Source organism: Tasmannia lanceolata, unplaced genomic scaffold (assembly GCF_043159265.1).
Source record: "Tasmannia lanceolata isolate RefF3 unplaced genomic scaffold, GAP_Taslan_0.1 ptg000020l, whole genome shotgun sequence".
NCBI classification, from domain to species: domain Eukaryota; kingdom Viridiplantae; phylum Streptophyta; class Magnoliopsida; order Canellales; family Winteraceae; genus Tasmannia; species Tasmannia lanceolata.
Genome location: NW_027518697.1, coordinates 1,941,621 through 1,958,321, shown reverse-complemented (window position 1 = coordinate 1,958,321; position 16,701 = coordinate 1,941,621). Strand labels below are relative to the sequence as shown.

At 35.7% G+C, this 16,701-nt stretch overlaps 2 protein-coding genes across 8 annotated transcripts; one reads left to right on the top strand and one right to left on the bottom strand.

Annotated features, from left to right (window-relative positions):
* The first annotated feature begins 386 nt into the window (after nucleotides 1–386).
* On the top strand, nucleotides 387–10,715 carry LOC143854581 (brassinosteroid-responsive RING protein 1-like). 7 transcript variants are annotated; one of them, XR_013237549.1, is made up of 12 exons: nucleotides 387–493; nucleotides 622–734; nucleotides 1,411–1,479; nucleotides 2,117–2,157; nucleotides 2,468–2,611; nucleotides 4,170–5,514; nucleotides 6,423–6,533; nucleotides 7,220–7,337; nucleotides 9,153–9,196; nucleotides 9,398–9,457; nucleotides 9,575–9,666; nucleotides 9,981–10,121. XR_013237549.1 is itself a non-coding variant. In XM_077364617.1 (12 exons), the coding sequence occupies exon 12, from the start codon at nucleotides 9,901–9,903 to the stop codon at nucleotides 10,444–10,446; it is 546 nt and encodes a 181-aa protein (XP_077220732.1). In that variant the 5' UTR covers nucleotides 396–493; nucleotides 622–734; nucleotides 1,411–1,479; nucleotides 2,117–2,157; nucleotides 2,468–2,611; nucleotides 4,170–5,311; nucleotides 5,427–5,514; nucleotides 6,423–6,533; nucleotides 7,220–7,337; nucleotides 9,153–9,196; nucleotides 9,398–9,457; nucleotides 9,575–9,900; the 3' UTR covers nucleotides 10,447–10,715. The 7 variants fall into 7 exon arrangements, 6 of the variants coding, with proteins under 6 accessions (XP_077220734.1, XP_077220732.1, XP_077220731.1 ...); XM_077364617.1 differs by having other exon boundaries at nucleotides 396–493; nucleotides 4,170–5,311; nucleotides 5,427–5,514; nucleotides 9,575–10,715; XM_077364619.1 differs by lacking the exon at nucleotides 9,575–9,666 and having other exon boundaries at nucleotides 9,981–10,112.
* Nucleotides 10,716–10,722: 7 nt separating this feature from the next.
* On the bottom strand, nucleotides 10,723–13,687 carry LOC143854580 (pentatricopeptide repeat-containing protein At1g02060, chloroplastic-like). The gene is made up of 2 exons (XM_077364614.1): nucleotides 12,971–13,687; nucleotides 10,723–12,059 (listed from the first exon to the last, which is right to left on the bottom strand). The coding sequence occupies exons 1-2, from the start codon at nucleotides 13,559–13,561 to the stop codon at nucleotides 11,706–11,708; spliced, it is 945 nt and encodes a 314-aa protein (XP_077220729.1). The 5' UTR covers nucleotides 13,562–13,687; the 3' UTR covers nucleotides 10,723–11,705.
* Nucleotides 13,688–16,701: the final 3,014 nt, after the last annotated feature.

Below are 16,701 nucleotides of genomic sequence, written 5' to 3'. Positions count from 1 at the left end.
AACTGGGCAGATTTGTGGATGGGTTAGGATGATCCTATTATCTTATTAGTGAGTTTTAAATAAGATTTTTTTTCATCCGTTTTCCATTACCAAATCATGCTCTCCTCACTCACAACCTCCTCAAATCTATCTTTCTCCCACCACCCTACTCTCTTATTCTAGGTGAAAAAAATATTCCATGAAATATATTTTTGTGGGTTCCAATCATGCCCTTAGTCATCCTTTGAATTACCATCCTATATCTACTATCTACTACTATCTACTACTATAAGTGGGAGGAAAAGGGGAGAATTTTTTGATTTTATTTTAAATTACATGAGAATTACACATCACCCCAAACACATAAATACCTCTTTTGCCGTAAACTTCCAACGCATCTAAGTTAAAATACCTCCTGTGCCCTTAAATTCCCACGACATCTTCCATAGAAAGGGGGAAAAAATCTAATAAGTCTTCTGAAGAAAAAGGGCAGAGGAGAAAACCCTACCTCGAGGTTTTTCCAATTTCAGTTCGTCTCTACTATCCATACCAGAGATTCCACCCAGAAATCCATTCCTTTTTTTGTATTTTTTCCTAACTTAATTTCTGTCCCACTAAGTCATTTCTATCTGCCTATTTCAGTTTCTCTTCTACTCACCAGAACCTTAGCTTTTGGGTTTTTTTCCCACAAATATTGATCTCAAGGTCTACAAAGGCAATCAACAGCTCCTACATGTTCAGATATTTGATCACAGGTAAGGATAGCATGTTTGTTACAGTGATTTCATTTAATCTGGAATGATTGGTTTTTTTTTTTTTTTTTCTACTTTATTTTTTATCTACAAATTCCCTGATTTCCTTTAAACTGGAATGATTGAGGTTTCTTATGCCCCCAATTACATAACATAACATGTTTATTGCAGAGATTTCAATTAATCTGGAATGATTGGGCTTTTTTCTCCTTTCTTTCTTATCTACAAATTCCCAAATTTCCTTTACTCTGGAATTATCGAGGTTTCTTACGCCTCCAATTACATTAGTTGCAGCTCCTCAACAGCGTCCTTCATTAATACATGCAGGAGATACGTTGGATTTTATCAAAGATGGATTTATTAATGCTGAATCGTATAAAAGGTCATCCATTTAAACAAATACATAAAAGGCCATCTAATGAAACCCTAAATACTAAAACCCCCTAACTCATTCAAGTTATTGTCGATGTTGTCATCAACAGCCCCAAGAGAAGATGCAACTCCAATCGGTTCTGTTATGTTTGAAGTATTTTCATGTGTTTCTTTCAAAAAAAGTAACTACGGTGACGTGGCAAATGTATGATAAGAATTTTTTTTCCTTTTTCTTTTCTTTAGATGAAGCTAAGAACTTATAAATTCTTTAGTGCAATATGGCTCTTTGACTCATAACATTTTGCAGGGTCTGACAAATCAATGCTTGTGTTGGAGTTCTATTATGTGACATCATCACATCTACGAATGAGAAAAGGTCAATAATAAGAGTGATTTGTACCGAATCCTTGACCAATGTAGACTAACTTATTTGTATTTCTTTCACTATGGGGCTAATATATTGGGCATTTTCTAATGCTTCTTTTTAGTTTCCATTCTTTTAATAATTTCTTGCAACTATTTTATCCTTTTTGGTGGATTTTAAGTAATCAATTCAGTTATTCATCATTTGGGTATGATTTTCATTACTTTTTTTTTTTTTTTTTTTCATTTTAAGCTTTTAGATAGGTTTTTGGATCATTTGGTGGAATTTTAGGCCTTAAGTTAATTTGGTGAAGAAATTTGTTCTCTTTGATGGGTTTGAGATAATAGAAGTAGGGGTTGTTTGATCTTTTGAAGCCTTTAGTGCATTTTGGGTCAATTTCATGTTGTCTTTTTTGCCTTCCTTTTTAAAATGTTTTCCGTGATCTTTTTTGGTTTTAGTTTAATGAAATTTTGCTTCTATTTTTTTTCTTTTGCCCTTCACACATAAATTCTGTTTTTTTTTTTTAAATAAAATAATTGAATGCATATTTCCTCAATCTTAGATATTGTCTTAATTCTATATTACAGGTGTATCATATACATATTTAAATATATATCTGATTGATTGAATATAGCTTCTATGATTTCAGGGCAGCTTGGTTGGATTTTGGATGCAATTGTATAAATATAGGTGAGCTTCGGATCTATTGGATGTTTTAATATTTTCATATTGGACATTTTTCTAAATCTTCTTGGTTTGTAGTTTGTCGTTGTCATTCTTTTAATAATTTCCTGCAAATATTTGAGATAGTGTTCAACCAATTAATAGTATGAGATAGTGTTCTTCTCTCCTAATATTGGTTAGAAGGTGACTTAAAATTAAAAATAAAATCTTGACAATTTTAGAATTGTACTCTACTTTTGTGCAAGATGCCCAAATAAATTGTCAATTAAGCTGTGAGGGCGTATTTTCTAATTTTTTTTTTTTAATTTCTGGATAGGTAAGCTGGGACGACCACAAGGTGGAGAAACGGTGCCTCACCATTGAGCTACATGCCCAACTCATGGAGTCTCGAAGTTGTCGAATTAGGATGATTTGGCTTTAAAATGAATTCCATATTAAAAGTCTTATATTCACGGTATAGGTACTGTTGTTGCACACTATAACTGTTGAACTGTGTCTTCTTTTCCATATTTTTAGGCAGAAGCTACATTTCCAATTTCCATCTTTATATGAATGCATTTTTTTAAAAATCATAATTCTTTTGCATCCCGTGCAAAAAACAGAGTAGTAAGAAAGCAATGAAGAGATAAGAAGAATGCCAAACTCATGTGCTGGAAATATAGTTCATTTATTTATTTTCTTTACTTGAAATTTTCATGATTGACCATACAATTATTATGGGAATGCAAAGGCTACACCCCAACTTTTATTTGCTCAGAAGACACTATTTGTTTTTGGATTTTGAGAAACGATTAAGAGACCAAAGAAAAGATAGTTGAAAGGCTATTTTCAAGCATTGAAAGAAGGCCACCAGATTTATTCCTATATCATAAAATTGGGGTTCCGGTCTCCTGATTTCTTACATAGCACTTTTGATTCATATGTGGGAAGGTTGTTTATGTTGCCCGATGTTTACTGGGTATTCTAGAGTACAAGAATACAAAGGCTAAATCCCAAATTTTATTTGCTAGAAGATACTATTTGTTTTGGATGTTGAGAGCTTATTTGAGTTCAAAGCAAAAAATAGTTGAGATGCTAAGAAAAGTGGAACAAGTTGAAGAGAAAAGAAAGACAATAGAGAAAGAGAAACATCAGAAGCACATCAGTTGTTCTGATGAATGTGTAAATAAGGAAAAACAATCTACATGTATTGTATTTATTTGGGTGTTGTAATACATGCATATCTATCTTTTGTTTGTTATTCTTTATTTTAAATAGTGTTCTGTTATCGAATCAATCAGCCTGTTGGAATTACATTCTGGACTACATTATTTATGATGTGGCTCTTCATATAATCTTCATCTCATGCCTCTATTATGGAGCTTGACGTGCACCATTTTGTTTCTAATTACATGATCTATTAGTTTTTGGTAATTCTTGAAAAGGAGTTACAATTCTAATAATTCTTTTCCTTTTTAAATTTATAGTTCTTAGCGTTGATCTGTTTGGTTTAATGTTAATTTCATTTTGTGACCACTAACTCAAAATAAACCATTTCCATTGAACATACAACTTTAAAAATAGTCATTTTATCTGTACTCTTTGTTTGGTCATGAGCACAATGTGCATTCATAAGTTTTTGGTGCTAATGATTTCAGAACAGGTAAACCAAATATTATTGCTGAACGCACTTAATTGTGCTTCATGCCATTTTCTCTTTAGTTTATCAAAACTAACATGCTAAAATAAAAATTGTTCGTCAAATATTTCTTTCTTTCTCTACTTTATAATATCTTAATCAATCTGCAATGTTATCAATTATTCACTCTTACCCCCCTCCTTTATGGTTTTTTAATAAAAAATCTATAGGGTGATCTTAACCATCCGATTTAAGAGGAATTATGGAAACATCTATAGATTGGAGGGCTAGGATCAGCCTATGGAAATGATTTTTGGGGCACAACCTATTTATGTTGTGTTCCATCACATGGACGGGCTTTGGCTTCACTCTGGGTTAAAACATTTCTTGGTGGCTGCAGGTTTCATGGAGATAAGCGAAGCAGGTTGAGCGAGATACTCTATTTTTATTGCTCTTCTCTAGATAAGTGCTCTTCTCTAGACCCTTTTATCTTTTATGATTTCTATTTATCTTTGTGGGATTGAATTTTTCCTTTTTCCTTTCTGATATGTTTCAGGTATTGACATTTCATTTTAACCTCACCTGCAATTGATTAGGCTTAAAAAGGCTTCTTATTAATTGATGCTTTGTTTATGTTTTTTTTTAATGTGATACTACTATTAATTGTTTAGTTTAGTTTTTAAATTTGTTCTGCTCATGTGTCATCATAAAGATAGCTGGGATGGTTAAGCTATTGATAACTGGGTGTTATTTTGATTACATTTTCTGGAAGCATGGATTGGTAATTTCTACTCACTCCATTAATGGTGTTTACCTTGATTGGTGGTAGGTCCTTTCCATGATTTTTAAACTATTTCTTCATTCAAATGTCTTGAAGCATGACGAACAATTAAGAAAATGCCATCTATTTTTATTTCATTTGTTTTTTTTATGTTGGGTTGGTAATTTCTGTTTGGATACTTTGGTGGTGATCTATTGTTGGTTATCTTCTACAGTTTAGGCCTCTGGGTTGATCCCTCCTTTTCAAGGGGTTCATTTACCCTCTTTATTGCATTTGTTTGCCATTTTGACTCTATTAACAAACTGTAAACATGACTTTAAAAATTACACTGGCAATTCCTAATCTTTTGTTCTTCAGTCTTTCTTAATTATACATTGGATCCCAAGGTTTACATAAATAAATATGATGTTTTATGGTGGGTAGACGTGCATGCCAATGCCTAATTTGTTGGCTTAAAAAAATGCAACGGGGGAATTTGTTGGCTTAAAATGGCTGCTTATTAATTGATGCTTCTTGCATGCCATAACCACATCTAAAAAAAATTAAGATATATCACTGCCTTAGTTTGAATTTTTCCATTTTTTTTATAAATGTAGGTACCAGGTTCATAAGAACTGAATTAGTATCTTACTGTCATTTACAATTCCTACTCTTTCTTCAGTAAAATTTTATAACTACTGTTTTTCCTTAAGATCAGGAGTTGTTACATTCGGCATATTTTATACGTTGTGCTCTAGTATTGGATTGTTCATGATAATATGGTTTATAACTCTCTCCTTCTCTCCTCAATTTCTGTAATTTTGTTTCATTCTTCACCTTATGATTTGGCTAAAGTCTTCTTCAAAAAAAAATGATTTGGCTAAAGTGTTTTTGTAGGTATCTTTCTGAGAATGGAAGAACTACCTCGATCTTTCAACCCCTCTTGCTAATGATTGTGATAGAGCAAAGTTGTTCAATACACAAGGTAATTTTAATTTCTGCTCTACATTTGGGTACTGTTATCATTTCCCATTTCATATTGCCATGTAATTTATGAAAGGTGTGCAAATAGATCTCGATTCCTCTATTTTTTCTTACAACCTGCTTGACACTGTCTGTTTTAGTTTTAATGGTACTTCTCTAGGATGGGCTAATAATTTGTTATTCTATGCCTACAGAGTTTTCTCTAGGTATTGTAGTCTATGTATTGACCATTGTGGTTATATTGGAAATGAGAATTGCTCTAATGCTGACTCTTCAACTATCCACAAATATTGCTTTACTTTTGCGTTTATAATGTATTATGTAATACGTAGTTAGCAAGCTTGGTTTATTATCACACTTGCAGACCACACATATCTTTATTTCTCTATTTTATAATGTCTAAAAATCAATATGCAATTTTATTACTTATTAATTTTTCTATTATCAAACTTCTTTTAATTCAGTATTAATTTTTTCTTCATTTGTGATCAGTATTAATTTTTTCTATTTTTTTTTACTAGAGCTCTCTCTCTCTCCCCTCTCATATAGCAGAAGAGAAAAGGAGCACTCTGTTTCATGTTCCGATTAATTCTTTTGACCTTAGATTTTTATATATTGCTATGGAGGTTTTCATGTCATGATTTAAAAACCGTGTCATGAAACCGGATATGGCCGATAAGCAAGCTTATATATTTTTAGTGTTTTCTCTCTGTTTCTGCTATATTTTAATGCCTTCACTAATATATTTTAGCCCTTAAGCAAGCTTATATATTTTTACTGTCTTCACTCCGTTTCATGTGATCTTAGATAGTGGGTTCTTGAGTTCATTGGTGGAATAGCTGTTCTTTTTTTAAACTTTTTTTCCTGTGTGTTTCAAGTAACCTTATGATTTGTTATGTGGTATTGTAGATTTTCATTTTCAAACCATTTATCTGGGGAAGGAGAGGATCCGGGAGATCGTGTCTGATATTGGAGAAGACAGATCATAGCTCTGAATGGCATTGGCCCCAAATAATTTAGGTAATCCTTCTTTTGATATCTTAGCCAGGATTTTATTTCATAGTTGATAGTTGTGTCCTTCAGATCTTTCTAGATTCTAATGTCAAAAAAGGGAGTTGGGATCTTTGCAGAGAGAAATTGGTGTGAGTGGGGTCTTGGGTTTATATGATCCAGGTCTCTTTCATTTAGTGGGAGTGGGGTATTGAGTTCATTTGTGGAAGAACCGCTGCTTGTTTTAAGCTTCTTCTTTACGTGTTCCAAGTTACCTTTTAAACTTCATCTTTGTCCAAGATAAAGCCTCTCTGAGTGACCTTTGCTATACTGCTTTCTTCTTATGTACGCATACATATATATTCTCCTTTCAAGTTGAGTGAATTGGCTTCATGGATGACAACATTTAGACAACAGATGTTTTCCTTACCATTTTGAATCTGCAATACGAACAACATCTCCTACATTGCAACTAAGGACTGGTGATTGTTTGAGGTATTACATAATGTCTATTAGTGCATGCTTGATTTGACGTTGTTATAAACATTCTTGAATGGCATTGTAGCCTGCTTGCATTCCTGTTATGTAGTCCAAGATTTATTTAGAGACACCTTCAATTTATAATGATAATTTTTTTGTGAATGGTATCATTTTTATTAACAATTTCCAAGTTGTTGTAAGCATTATTGAACTGTCCCCATAATTTGGATGGGCAGGTAAGAGGCTTCTCACGAACACGAAGTAATGGCGTGGAGCTGCTGGAGCTATGGAGCAGATGAGAGATGGTTTTCATTGCTCACGCAAAGCGTCGAATCGTCTTAGGAACTCACATAGGTATCTCTGTGTTAATTTTTTTTTTTCGGAATCTTCTCTCTGATCTTCTATTTTTCTCTTAGGGCTGGGGTTTACCTCATTTTCTTTTGGGTTTTCTCCCCTTTCCATTTTCTTCTTTTTACCATATATCCCATCTATTTCCAATTACTGAATGAGGTTATCTTGCTAATGAAAGAGATTTTAGGGATGGGCTTTTTGTTGTTTGTTTGTTTTTCTCCATGAAAGCTCCATATTGGGGTTAGGGTTTCCATTTCCACCATTTATTTTTACCAAAGATCCCATCTATTTCAGATTACTGGTTCAAGTTTTCTAACTATTAAAGGATCCCAAGTTAAAAATGTTTTCCCTACGGTGGTTCTTTATTCAATCTTATCTGACATTTGGTTTTGTATTAATGTGTTTTTCCTTTTCATTGAAGAGAATTTTTTGATTTTTTTGAAAATTCTATGAGAATTACACATCACTTTTTTTGACTTTTTTTTAACAAATGCACCCATTCAACTCACATATTTTCAATCCTACCCCCTCCTTTATGCTTTAAACAAAGGCACCCATTAAAGCCATATAATTTCAATCTTACCCCCCTCCTTTATGGTTTTTTAATAAAAATCTACAGGGTGATCTTAACCATCCGATTTAAGAGGAATTATAGAAACATCTATATATTGGAGGGCTAGGATCAGCCTATGGAAATGATTTTTGGGGCACAACCTATTTATGTTGTGTTCCATCATATGGACGGTTTGGATCAACCTATGACGTGGTCTGTACAGTTCTTTGTCGGCCCGTGCATCGCACGGGTTTTTTACTAGTATATAAGTAAAGCGGAATCCTCTAAGCCGTGGTGGTGCCACGTGTTAGCCCCTCCTCTATCCCGTAATTTGAAAAGGTCGAAATTCTTTGTACGTATAGGCTATAGCCCGTATATATCCAATAATAAAAGAATTCTATAACGTTTTGTTTGTATACATTGAATTGTTTTATAAAAAGCTATTGCAATCTTCCCTACTGATTTGGAGAATTAAATGCTAAAAAAGAGGCCATGCCTTTAGAATGTTTTGTTTGTATGCATTGAATTGTTTTATAAAAAAGCTAAAAAGAAAGAATCAGAATCTTCCCTACTAATTTGGAGTTATCCCACATCTCTTCAACTTCCTATTTCTCAGCTTTCCTGTTTTCCTCGTGATTCCTAGATTTCCAAACGATTCCTTCCCCTCTACACTTTATAATTAGATGACATTTGACCCTTGTTTATTTCCATAAATATTCCACCCTTGATTTATTTCCATAAATATAGGGCAGCCTAAACGTTTTTCCTTCCAAAATGGCAGTACCAAAACTAAGCCGCATATCCTACGTTTGCCCCTTTCTCTACAATGAATATTAATGGATATTTTTTTCCATAAATGAAAACTGCCCAACAATATCCTATATTAATTGATATTAAAGAATTTCTTCTAAATGGAAACCTTCCATTTCGCATTCCAATCCATTATACCCATGAAATATGACTCTCAAACCGGTTCATGCACCTCGACAAATCACATGTGCAAATCTAAAAATCCATTGGACTCTGCAAAAATATACGAGAATAACTCTTTTCTCTTTCAACAAGCAATATCATCTTAGAGGAAGAGATAAGGATTCGATGAAAGTGGGTTAGTTATTCGTATTTTTTCCCGTTCTCCTCTCTGCTATCCCCAACAACATTATTTTTACTTTATTCCTCCAACTGAGATCTATCAAGTTCCTTTTAATTTTGTCCAAATTTTAGTTCATTTGGTGTTCTGATTTTATTTTTATTTTATATTGCAGGTTACTCGAGGTTTTTCTGTACAGGAGGTTTTCGTATATAGGAGGTAAAGATAGGGTACTTTTAATTTTCCGTTTACGGTTACTTGAATGTTGTGTTGATATTTCAAACTTAGTCTGATGGTTTTGCTTGTAGTGATTGCTTTTTTCACTGTCTTCTGAATGTTTTAGCTACATTGAATCGCTGTTATGATATTTCAAATTTATAATGATTCATACAGTCATGTATTTGGTAAATAATTTTTCAGGTTGTTCAATCAGCCATACAAGAAAGTTCTTCCTGCATCATATCCTAAGTTGCATGCTAGGTTGGTAAAACATATTATATTATTATTTCAGGCACATCTAATTGGTTGGCTTCCTTTAGTATATTTATTTATTGTTTCTCCTCAATAACTTAACTTGATTTTCCATTGTGATATTAGGGAACCTTCTTGGTGTTTCAAGTTTATGAAGAGACCAAATTTCCTAATATTTTACCCCTTTCTTTATTCCTCCATGGTTATTTGATACATCAGTAAGATTTCTCAGTATTTCTCTCTACATTTGTTATTTTTTTCCTTTTCCTTTTTAGCTTAGCCAATCCCAACCTCCCAAAATTGCCTATAAGTAGACATCTTCTCCACCAATCTGCTCTCCCTCTTCTCCTCATTCAACAAACCAACAACAATTCTCCTTGCCTTTCTCCTCTTTCTGTCAACCCAAATCCTTTCTATTTTGCTTATTCCAACCTCTTCCTTCTCTAATTCTCATGGGTTTCCCTTCTGTTTCTTATGGCACTCTATTGCCAAAAGCTGTTGTTGATCTGTTTACCTTCTTGGCCCAAATCAGGTTCATGGTTAGGTTGGCCTTCTTTTATTTGGGTCTATTTGATCCGTCCGATCAGACGCCTTCTTGGGAAGATCAAGGGGATCAGTTTTCAATAGAGGATCATCAGTATTCTTCTTTGTCGTCAATCGCATTAGATTTGATCAAAGAGAGACTTCCGATTGTACAATTCGCAGATTTCTTCGAGAGATTGGGTACCCGCGAAGGCGGAAAAGAACCCATTTGTGCCATTTGCTTGAATTGTTTGGATTGGAAGCATGAGGTCAGAGAGCTGTCCAATTGTTCACATGCTTTTCATGTAGGATGCCTAGATAAGTGGGTGGATCAAGACCAGATGACATGTCCCTTGTGTAGATCTAAGCTACTGCCTGAAGCGGAACAGAGAAATGGTGGTAGAGATTCTTGGATGGTGGAGAGAATTTCTTTTCTGTTTGGTGAGGATCTGGTGAGGGATGAAAATTTTGTATGAATCTCCCTGCACGCATTTTAATTTGAATGCGAGTTGGGTGAATAAGAAGTGAGTAAAATCATTGTAAAGATTTTGAATTCTTTTACAGACGCGGCAGCAAAATGCTTGCAATGGCAAGTCTATCTAAGATTTGTCAATTTTGTTTTCCTTTGAATTTGCCATGTATTTCCCACCTGAGATGAGGACATTCCTCACTACATCTGCTCATCTTAATCCTCCTCCTAAGACCTGCAAAAAAATTCACCAATATAATGTTAGTTCTTGCAACACACTATGTTCATCCAAATGGTAGGGTGTTTGATATATCCCTTCAAGATATGTTCATACAAAGCAAAATTTCAATAAATGCTGAACACACGCAGCTGTAAAATGCTCTTTATTGGTCTTGAATCCTATAAGTTATCCGTTAAGAAACAAAATCCGCTTCTTTTAATCTTCTAGTGTAACTAGGATGGTTGAAGCAGGAATCGTTTATGATTAGAAAATGTTAGAATAGAAAGTAACATTTTTAGAAGAGATTTTGACTATTTTTTTTTTCCTGAAATCCTTTGGGAAGCTCCTATTGTTGATCTCAAGAGAAGTGGAGTGCTTTCAGAGGGTGTCAAGGCTCACCCTTTGAAATATATTAGCCCGTAAATATATTAATGACTCAAACCCGTGACCACCAGGTCACAATGGAGCAACCTTTTAATATCACAAAGCTGTCAACACCCGAAGAAGCACAGTACATATCACTATTGTCATATCGCCAAACATTTTGAATCTCCTTGGCATGACCCACAATCACGTCAAAAATATCCTCGATAACATCTATGAATCTCTTAAGGACAGCAAACCACATCTCTCACCCACCAGACTACATTAAGAGAGTTACCATCAATTATAAGGTGATCCAACTGAGTCTGATGTAAGAGGATTCTATAAAGAAGCGTTTAGACCTCGGCGTTGTTGGAATTCTTCTCACCAATAGTTCAAAAAACAGCTCATTTAACCCAGGGGAGTCTTTCTCTGCCAAGACCCAAACTGTCAAAATTCAACTTCAAAAACCCAAGAGGAGAGTCTCACTAGGGACGAAGATGCTCCTCACAATAACTGCTCATCTGAATCCCTCAGTAGAATCTGTGAAAAGAAGTCGCAGAGATACCCTTGAAAATAGGAAGGTTCATTCCCACTAGAACTCTAAAAAGAAGATTTGTCTATGAATGAGATGCACACACCGCTAGACAACCAAAGTAGGTTAGTCCTTGGAACAATATATTTCACCCATTTGGTTTCAAACCTCCACTTAGCATTTCATCAAACATCTCCAATGCTTCCTCAACAGACTGCTTCTCGCAGTAACCTCTAATCAGAGTTGTATATGTAATAACATTCGGATTCAATTCGGAGCTCTTTGACCTCATTCCATTCAAGAGATTGTGTGCAATTCGAACCTTCCCGGCCCGACAGAGCCCATCCACAAGCGTGTTATATGTAACAATATCCGGATCACATCCGGATCTTGACATTTCCTTGAAAAACGTGAAACCCTCGTCCACCATTGAATTTAGACAGAAACCCCGGATCAGGGTATTGAACGTGTAGACATCGGGCAAGATCCGGTCCACCGATACCTGTTGAAGTATAAATGATTAAATAACACCATCTCTAACAACTTAAGCTTGTGGAGTAATGGCTTGTTACTTTTTACACATGGTATCAGAGCCATCGATTCAAAACCCAATAACTCCTTAATATTAAAAGAGTTAAATAACACCATCTCTAACAACTTAACCTTAAGCTTTTGGAGTATTTGGGTCTTACTTCTTATACAATGGTATCAGATCCATTGATTCAAAACATAAGTTGTCCTTAATATTAAAAAAAAATGCACCCTCCTCCCAAAACGAGTTAAATAACATTATCTCTAACAACTTAAGCTTAAGCTTTTGTAGTAATGGGGTGTTACTTCTAACACATTGTATCAGAGCCATTGATTCAAAACCCAATAACTCCTTAATATAATGATAGATGCAAGGGCCCTCTTTATGCAAGGGCCGGAGAAAGGCCCTTGAATAGATCCACATCATCAAGAGTAACCGAATTCAATTTCTCAACCGACTTTAAAAATGACATGGATCTATTCAAGGGCCCTTCTCCCGCCCTTGCATAAAGAGGGCCCTTGCATCTATCATTCCTCTAAAAAAAAAAAATGCACCCTCACCCTCCTCCCAAAAATAGTTAAATAACACCATCCCTAACAACTTAAGCTTAAGCTCTTCTAGTAATGGGATGTTACTTCTTACACATGGTATCAGAGCCATTGATTCAAAACCCAATAACTCCTTAACATTAAAAGAAATGCACCCTCCTCCCAAAAAGAGTTAAATAACACCATCTCTAAAAACTTAAGCTTAAGCTTTGTAGTAACGGGGTTTTACTTCTTACACATGGTATCAGAGCCAATGAAAAAAAAATGCAATGTATGAAGTGTTAATTAAATAGCATGCTTAAGCTTTTGGAGTAATTGGTTATTTCACAATACCATCTCGTCATACAGTTTCTTGGCCATAACAGTCCGGCCACGGCGGAGTAGAACAGACAAGAGACTGTTGAAGGAGAAAACAGACCGAGGAACTCCAATCTCTTTCATCTTATTGAAAACCCTAACGGACTCGCGAAGAAGTCTGGCTTTGCCATAGCTCCGGATCAGGGTATTAAAGAAACGATCTGAACCGTTGGATGAGATCTTGCCGATTATACTGAAGAGGAAATTACGAGCGGCATTGAGATTGTGAGTACGGGCGAGGATTTGAAGCATGGAAAGATAGGTTTGGTCATCATGGGGGAAGGATTTGTGGAGAAAATTGAAGAAATTGAGGGCTTTGGAAGGGGATTTGATGAGAGGGAGGGTTTTAAGAAGATGGGTTTTGGAGAGATTGGAGTAGAGAGGAGAGAGCGTGGATTCTAAGTGTGGAGACCAATTTGGGTTTTTGTTTATTAGTTGAGAAATGATTGAGTGAGAGGGTTTTGGTTTTGGTTTTGGTTTTGGTTGTTTTTGGGGTGATGCTAACGTGAGCGGGGGAGGGGAGAGGTGATGGGAAAGATGGGTGTAGCGGCGTCGGAGGAGGAGCATGACCGGAAACTGGTTTTTGTGTTAGTTGGATATTCGCCCCCTTTCCTTCTAGGAGAAAGGGTTTAGTATTTTCAATGGAAAAATATTCCATGTACAATAAAATTCTAAGGGCACGTTTGGCTACGATGATTTTCTTTTTCTTTTTATGTTAAAGTAGTGTGTGTAAAGGCGTGGATTTGTTTTCATGATAAATCAGTGTCTCCAAGGAGATGAGGATGAAATTGCTAAAAATCAGGAAACTAGTGTCTTTTAAGTGATAGAAGTGGTAAAATATCGGGAAACAAAAAACTCTACTCAAAATAGGATTGACTTTTTCCTGATTTTTAACCTCGATCATGCCCTTTCAAATCTCTCTCCTTCTGCCACTGCCCTACAACTCTCTCACCACTTGGAGATGGCGATTAATCATGGGTAAAAAAAAAAAAATCTTGGATGAAAGACATGGCCCAAGTGATGAGAGAAGGGTAGCGCGGGTGGGAGGACCGAGAGAGTTTTGAGAGGGTAAGACTAAGATGAGAGTGAGTAGGGCCTAGAAACTAGGAAACAAAAATCTCTACTCACCCTTATCGAAAGCGTCCCCTCTTAAAAATTCCAAGTTTTATCTTAATTTATAATCTCTCATATCCTATGGTTTGTCTAAGAACCAACATAGTTCCAATGTTTGTAATTTATAAATTTTTATTTCTAATACTTAATAGAAATATATATATATATATATATGAGGAAACTGTTGGTGAGCTTAAGCTCACCAAACTTATGGTGAGCTAGCTTGCCCAATCACATAGGTCCCACATTTTGGGGAGTGATCCAAACCATTCATTTGCAAGGCCTTATCATAGATAGGGGGTGTACCAAAAATCAGCTCCATAGGATCATCCTAACCCCTCCATTTGTGGAGGACAAAAATGGGGCAGATTTGTGTTTGTCCATTTTTGTCCTGCACAAATGGAGGGGTTAGGATGATCCTATGGAGCTGATTTTTGGTACACCCCCCATCTATGTAAGGGACTTTTAAATGAATGCTTTGGATCATCCTAACAATGTGGGCCCCCATGTGATTGGGCAAGCTAGCTCACCAACAGTTTTCTCATATATATATATATATATATATATATATATGAGGAAAGTGTTTCTACTCGGCCGAGTAGAAAAGCTTATCTACTCCTCCCTTTAAAAAGTACAGTGGGCCCACACATTGTGGATGATCCAAAGCATTCATTTGATAGGTCTTATCATAGATAGGGTGTGCCCAAAAAATCAGCACCAAAGGGTCATCCTAGCCCTTCGTTTTGTTGGGCCTTGTAGAAACAAAATGGACGCACTGTGTAAGATGCGTAAGATGCGTCCATTTTGTTTCTACAAGGCCCAACAAAACGAAGGGCTAGGATGACCCTTTGGTGCTGATTTTTTGGGCACACCCTATCTATGATAAGACCTATCAAATGAATGCTTTGGATCATCCACAATGTGTGGGCCCACTGTACTTTTTAAAGGGAGGAGTAGATAAGCTTTTCTACTCGGCCGAGTAGAAACACTTTCCTCTATATATATATATATATATATATATATATATATATATATATATATATATATGAGGAAACTATTGGTGAGCTTAAGCTCACCAAACTTATGGTGAGCTAGCTTGCCCAATCACATGGGGGTATATATATGAGGAAAGTGTCTCTAGTCTCTCCCCTAGATAAGCTTATCTACTCCTCCCTTTAAAAAAACACAGTGGGCCCACGCTGTTTGGATGATCCAAAGCATTCATTTGATAGGTCCTAACATAGATAGGGTGTGCCCAAAAAATCAGCACCAAAGGGTCATCCTAGAACTTCATTTTGTTGGGCACACCGTGTCCAAAATGGACGCATATAAACGTGGACGTTTATATGTGTCCATTCTGGGTACCACAAGGCACTACAAAACGAAGTTCTAGGATGACCCTTTGGTGCTGATTTTTTGGGCACACCCTATCTATGTTAGGACCTATCAAATGAATGCTTTGGATCATCCAAATAGCGTGGGCCCACTGTGTTTTTTTAAAGGGAGGAGTAGATAAGCTTATCTAGGGGAGAGACTAGAGACACTTTCCTCTATATATATATATAGAGAGAGAGAGAGAGAGAGGAAACTGTTGGTGAGCTTAAGCTCACCAAACTTATGGTGAGCTAGCTTGCCCAATCACATGGGGGCCCACTTTGTTAGGATGTCCTCCACAAATGGAGGGGTTGGGATGATCCTATAGAGCTGATTTTTGGTACACCCACTATCTATGATAAGGCCTTGCAAATGAATGGTTTGGATCACTCCCCAAAATGTGGGACCCATGTGATTGGGCAAGCTAGCTCACCATAAGTTTGGTGAGCTTAAGCTCACCAACAGTTTCCTCATATATATATATATATATATATATATATATATAAATTTAGTGATATAACATATAAGAGAGTATTCTCTTAGAAAATGTTGTTCTAACTTCTAAGTCCATATACTTTACAATACAATATTATACTTGTGTACAACATAGGAGAAGGTCAAATTTCAGTCCTTAAGATTGGTATTGGAACTGTACGATCATCATTATTGTCACACCCCAAACCATAATCACAGCCCGACACATGACGACGCTGCGTACCTGCAAAGCAACCTCTACTAGCATGCAAGGCTAGGCAGAATATATTCAGAACCATCAATGGCATTGTTCAACGCATAAAAGTTATAAATAAATTAAATCATAAACTCAAACTCTCTCACTCTCTACCCAAACATCAACAATAAATGTATCTCTCATAGGTATCCTAGGCTTCTGCTTCCTCGTTATCTCCGTGAGGATCAAAATTTGAAAATGTAAAATCCACAAGTAAGCTAACGCACAGTACGTAATAATGCATTACTTCAGTTAAGTCTAAGCATACCACGATAACCGAGGTCAAAGCTGGGAATCAATAGTTTAGCAAAATGAGAAACTAGAAGTACAATTTCACAATTCGCATGTCAACGATCAAAACTTCACATGCATAGTCAGAGTCTTGATATACAAGATTCGAAATGAGTCACTAAACAAAAAGATATCCAAAGTTCACACTTCAAAGTTCAAAGGGTGTCAAGAAGTCAAAATGGATCTTCCAAGGAATATC

What these genes read in the sequence shown, in the direction of transcription:
- LOC143854581 (XM_077364616.1), top strand. Translation starts at nt 9,901, where the DNA reads ATGGGTTTCCCTTCTGTTTCTTATGGCACTCTATTGCCAAAAGCTGTT.
- LOC143854580 (XM_077364614.1), bottom strand. Translation starts at nt 13,561, where the DNA reads ATGCTCCTCCTCCGACGCCGCTACACCCATCTTTCCCATCACCTCTCC. An exon ending in AGAAACTGTATGACGAGATG is followed by an intron (nt 12,060 to 12,970) that starts GTATTGTGAAAT and finishes ATACTTCAACAG; the next exon opens with GTATCGGTGGACCGGATCTT.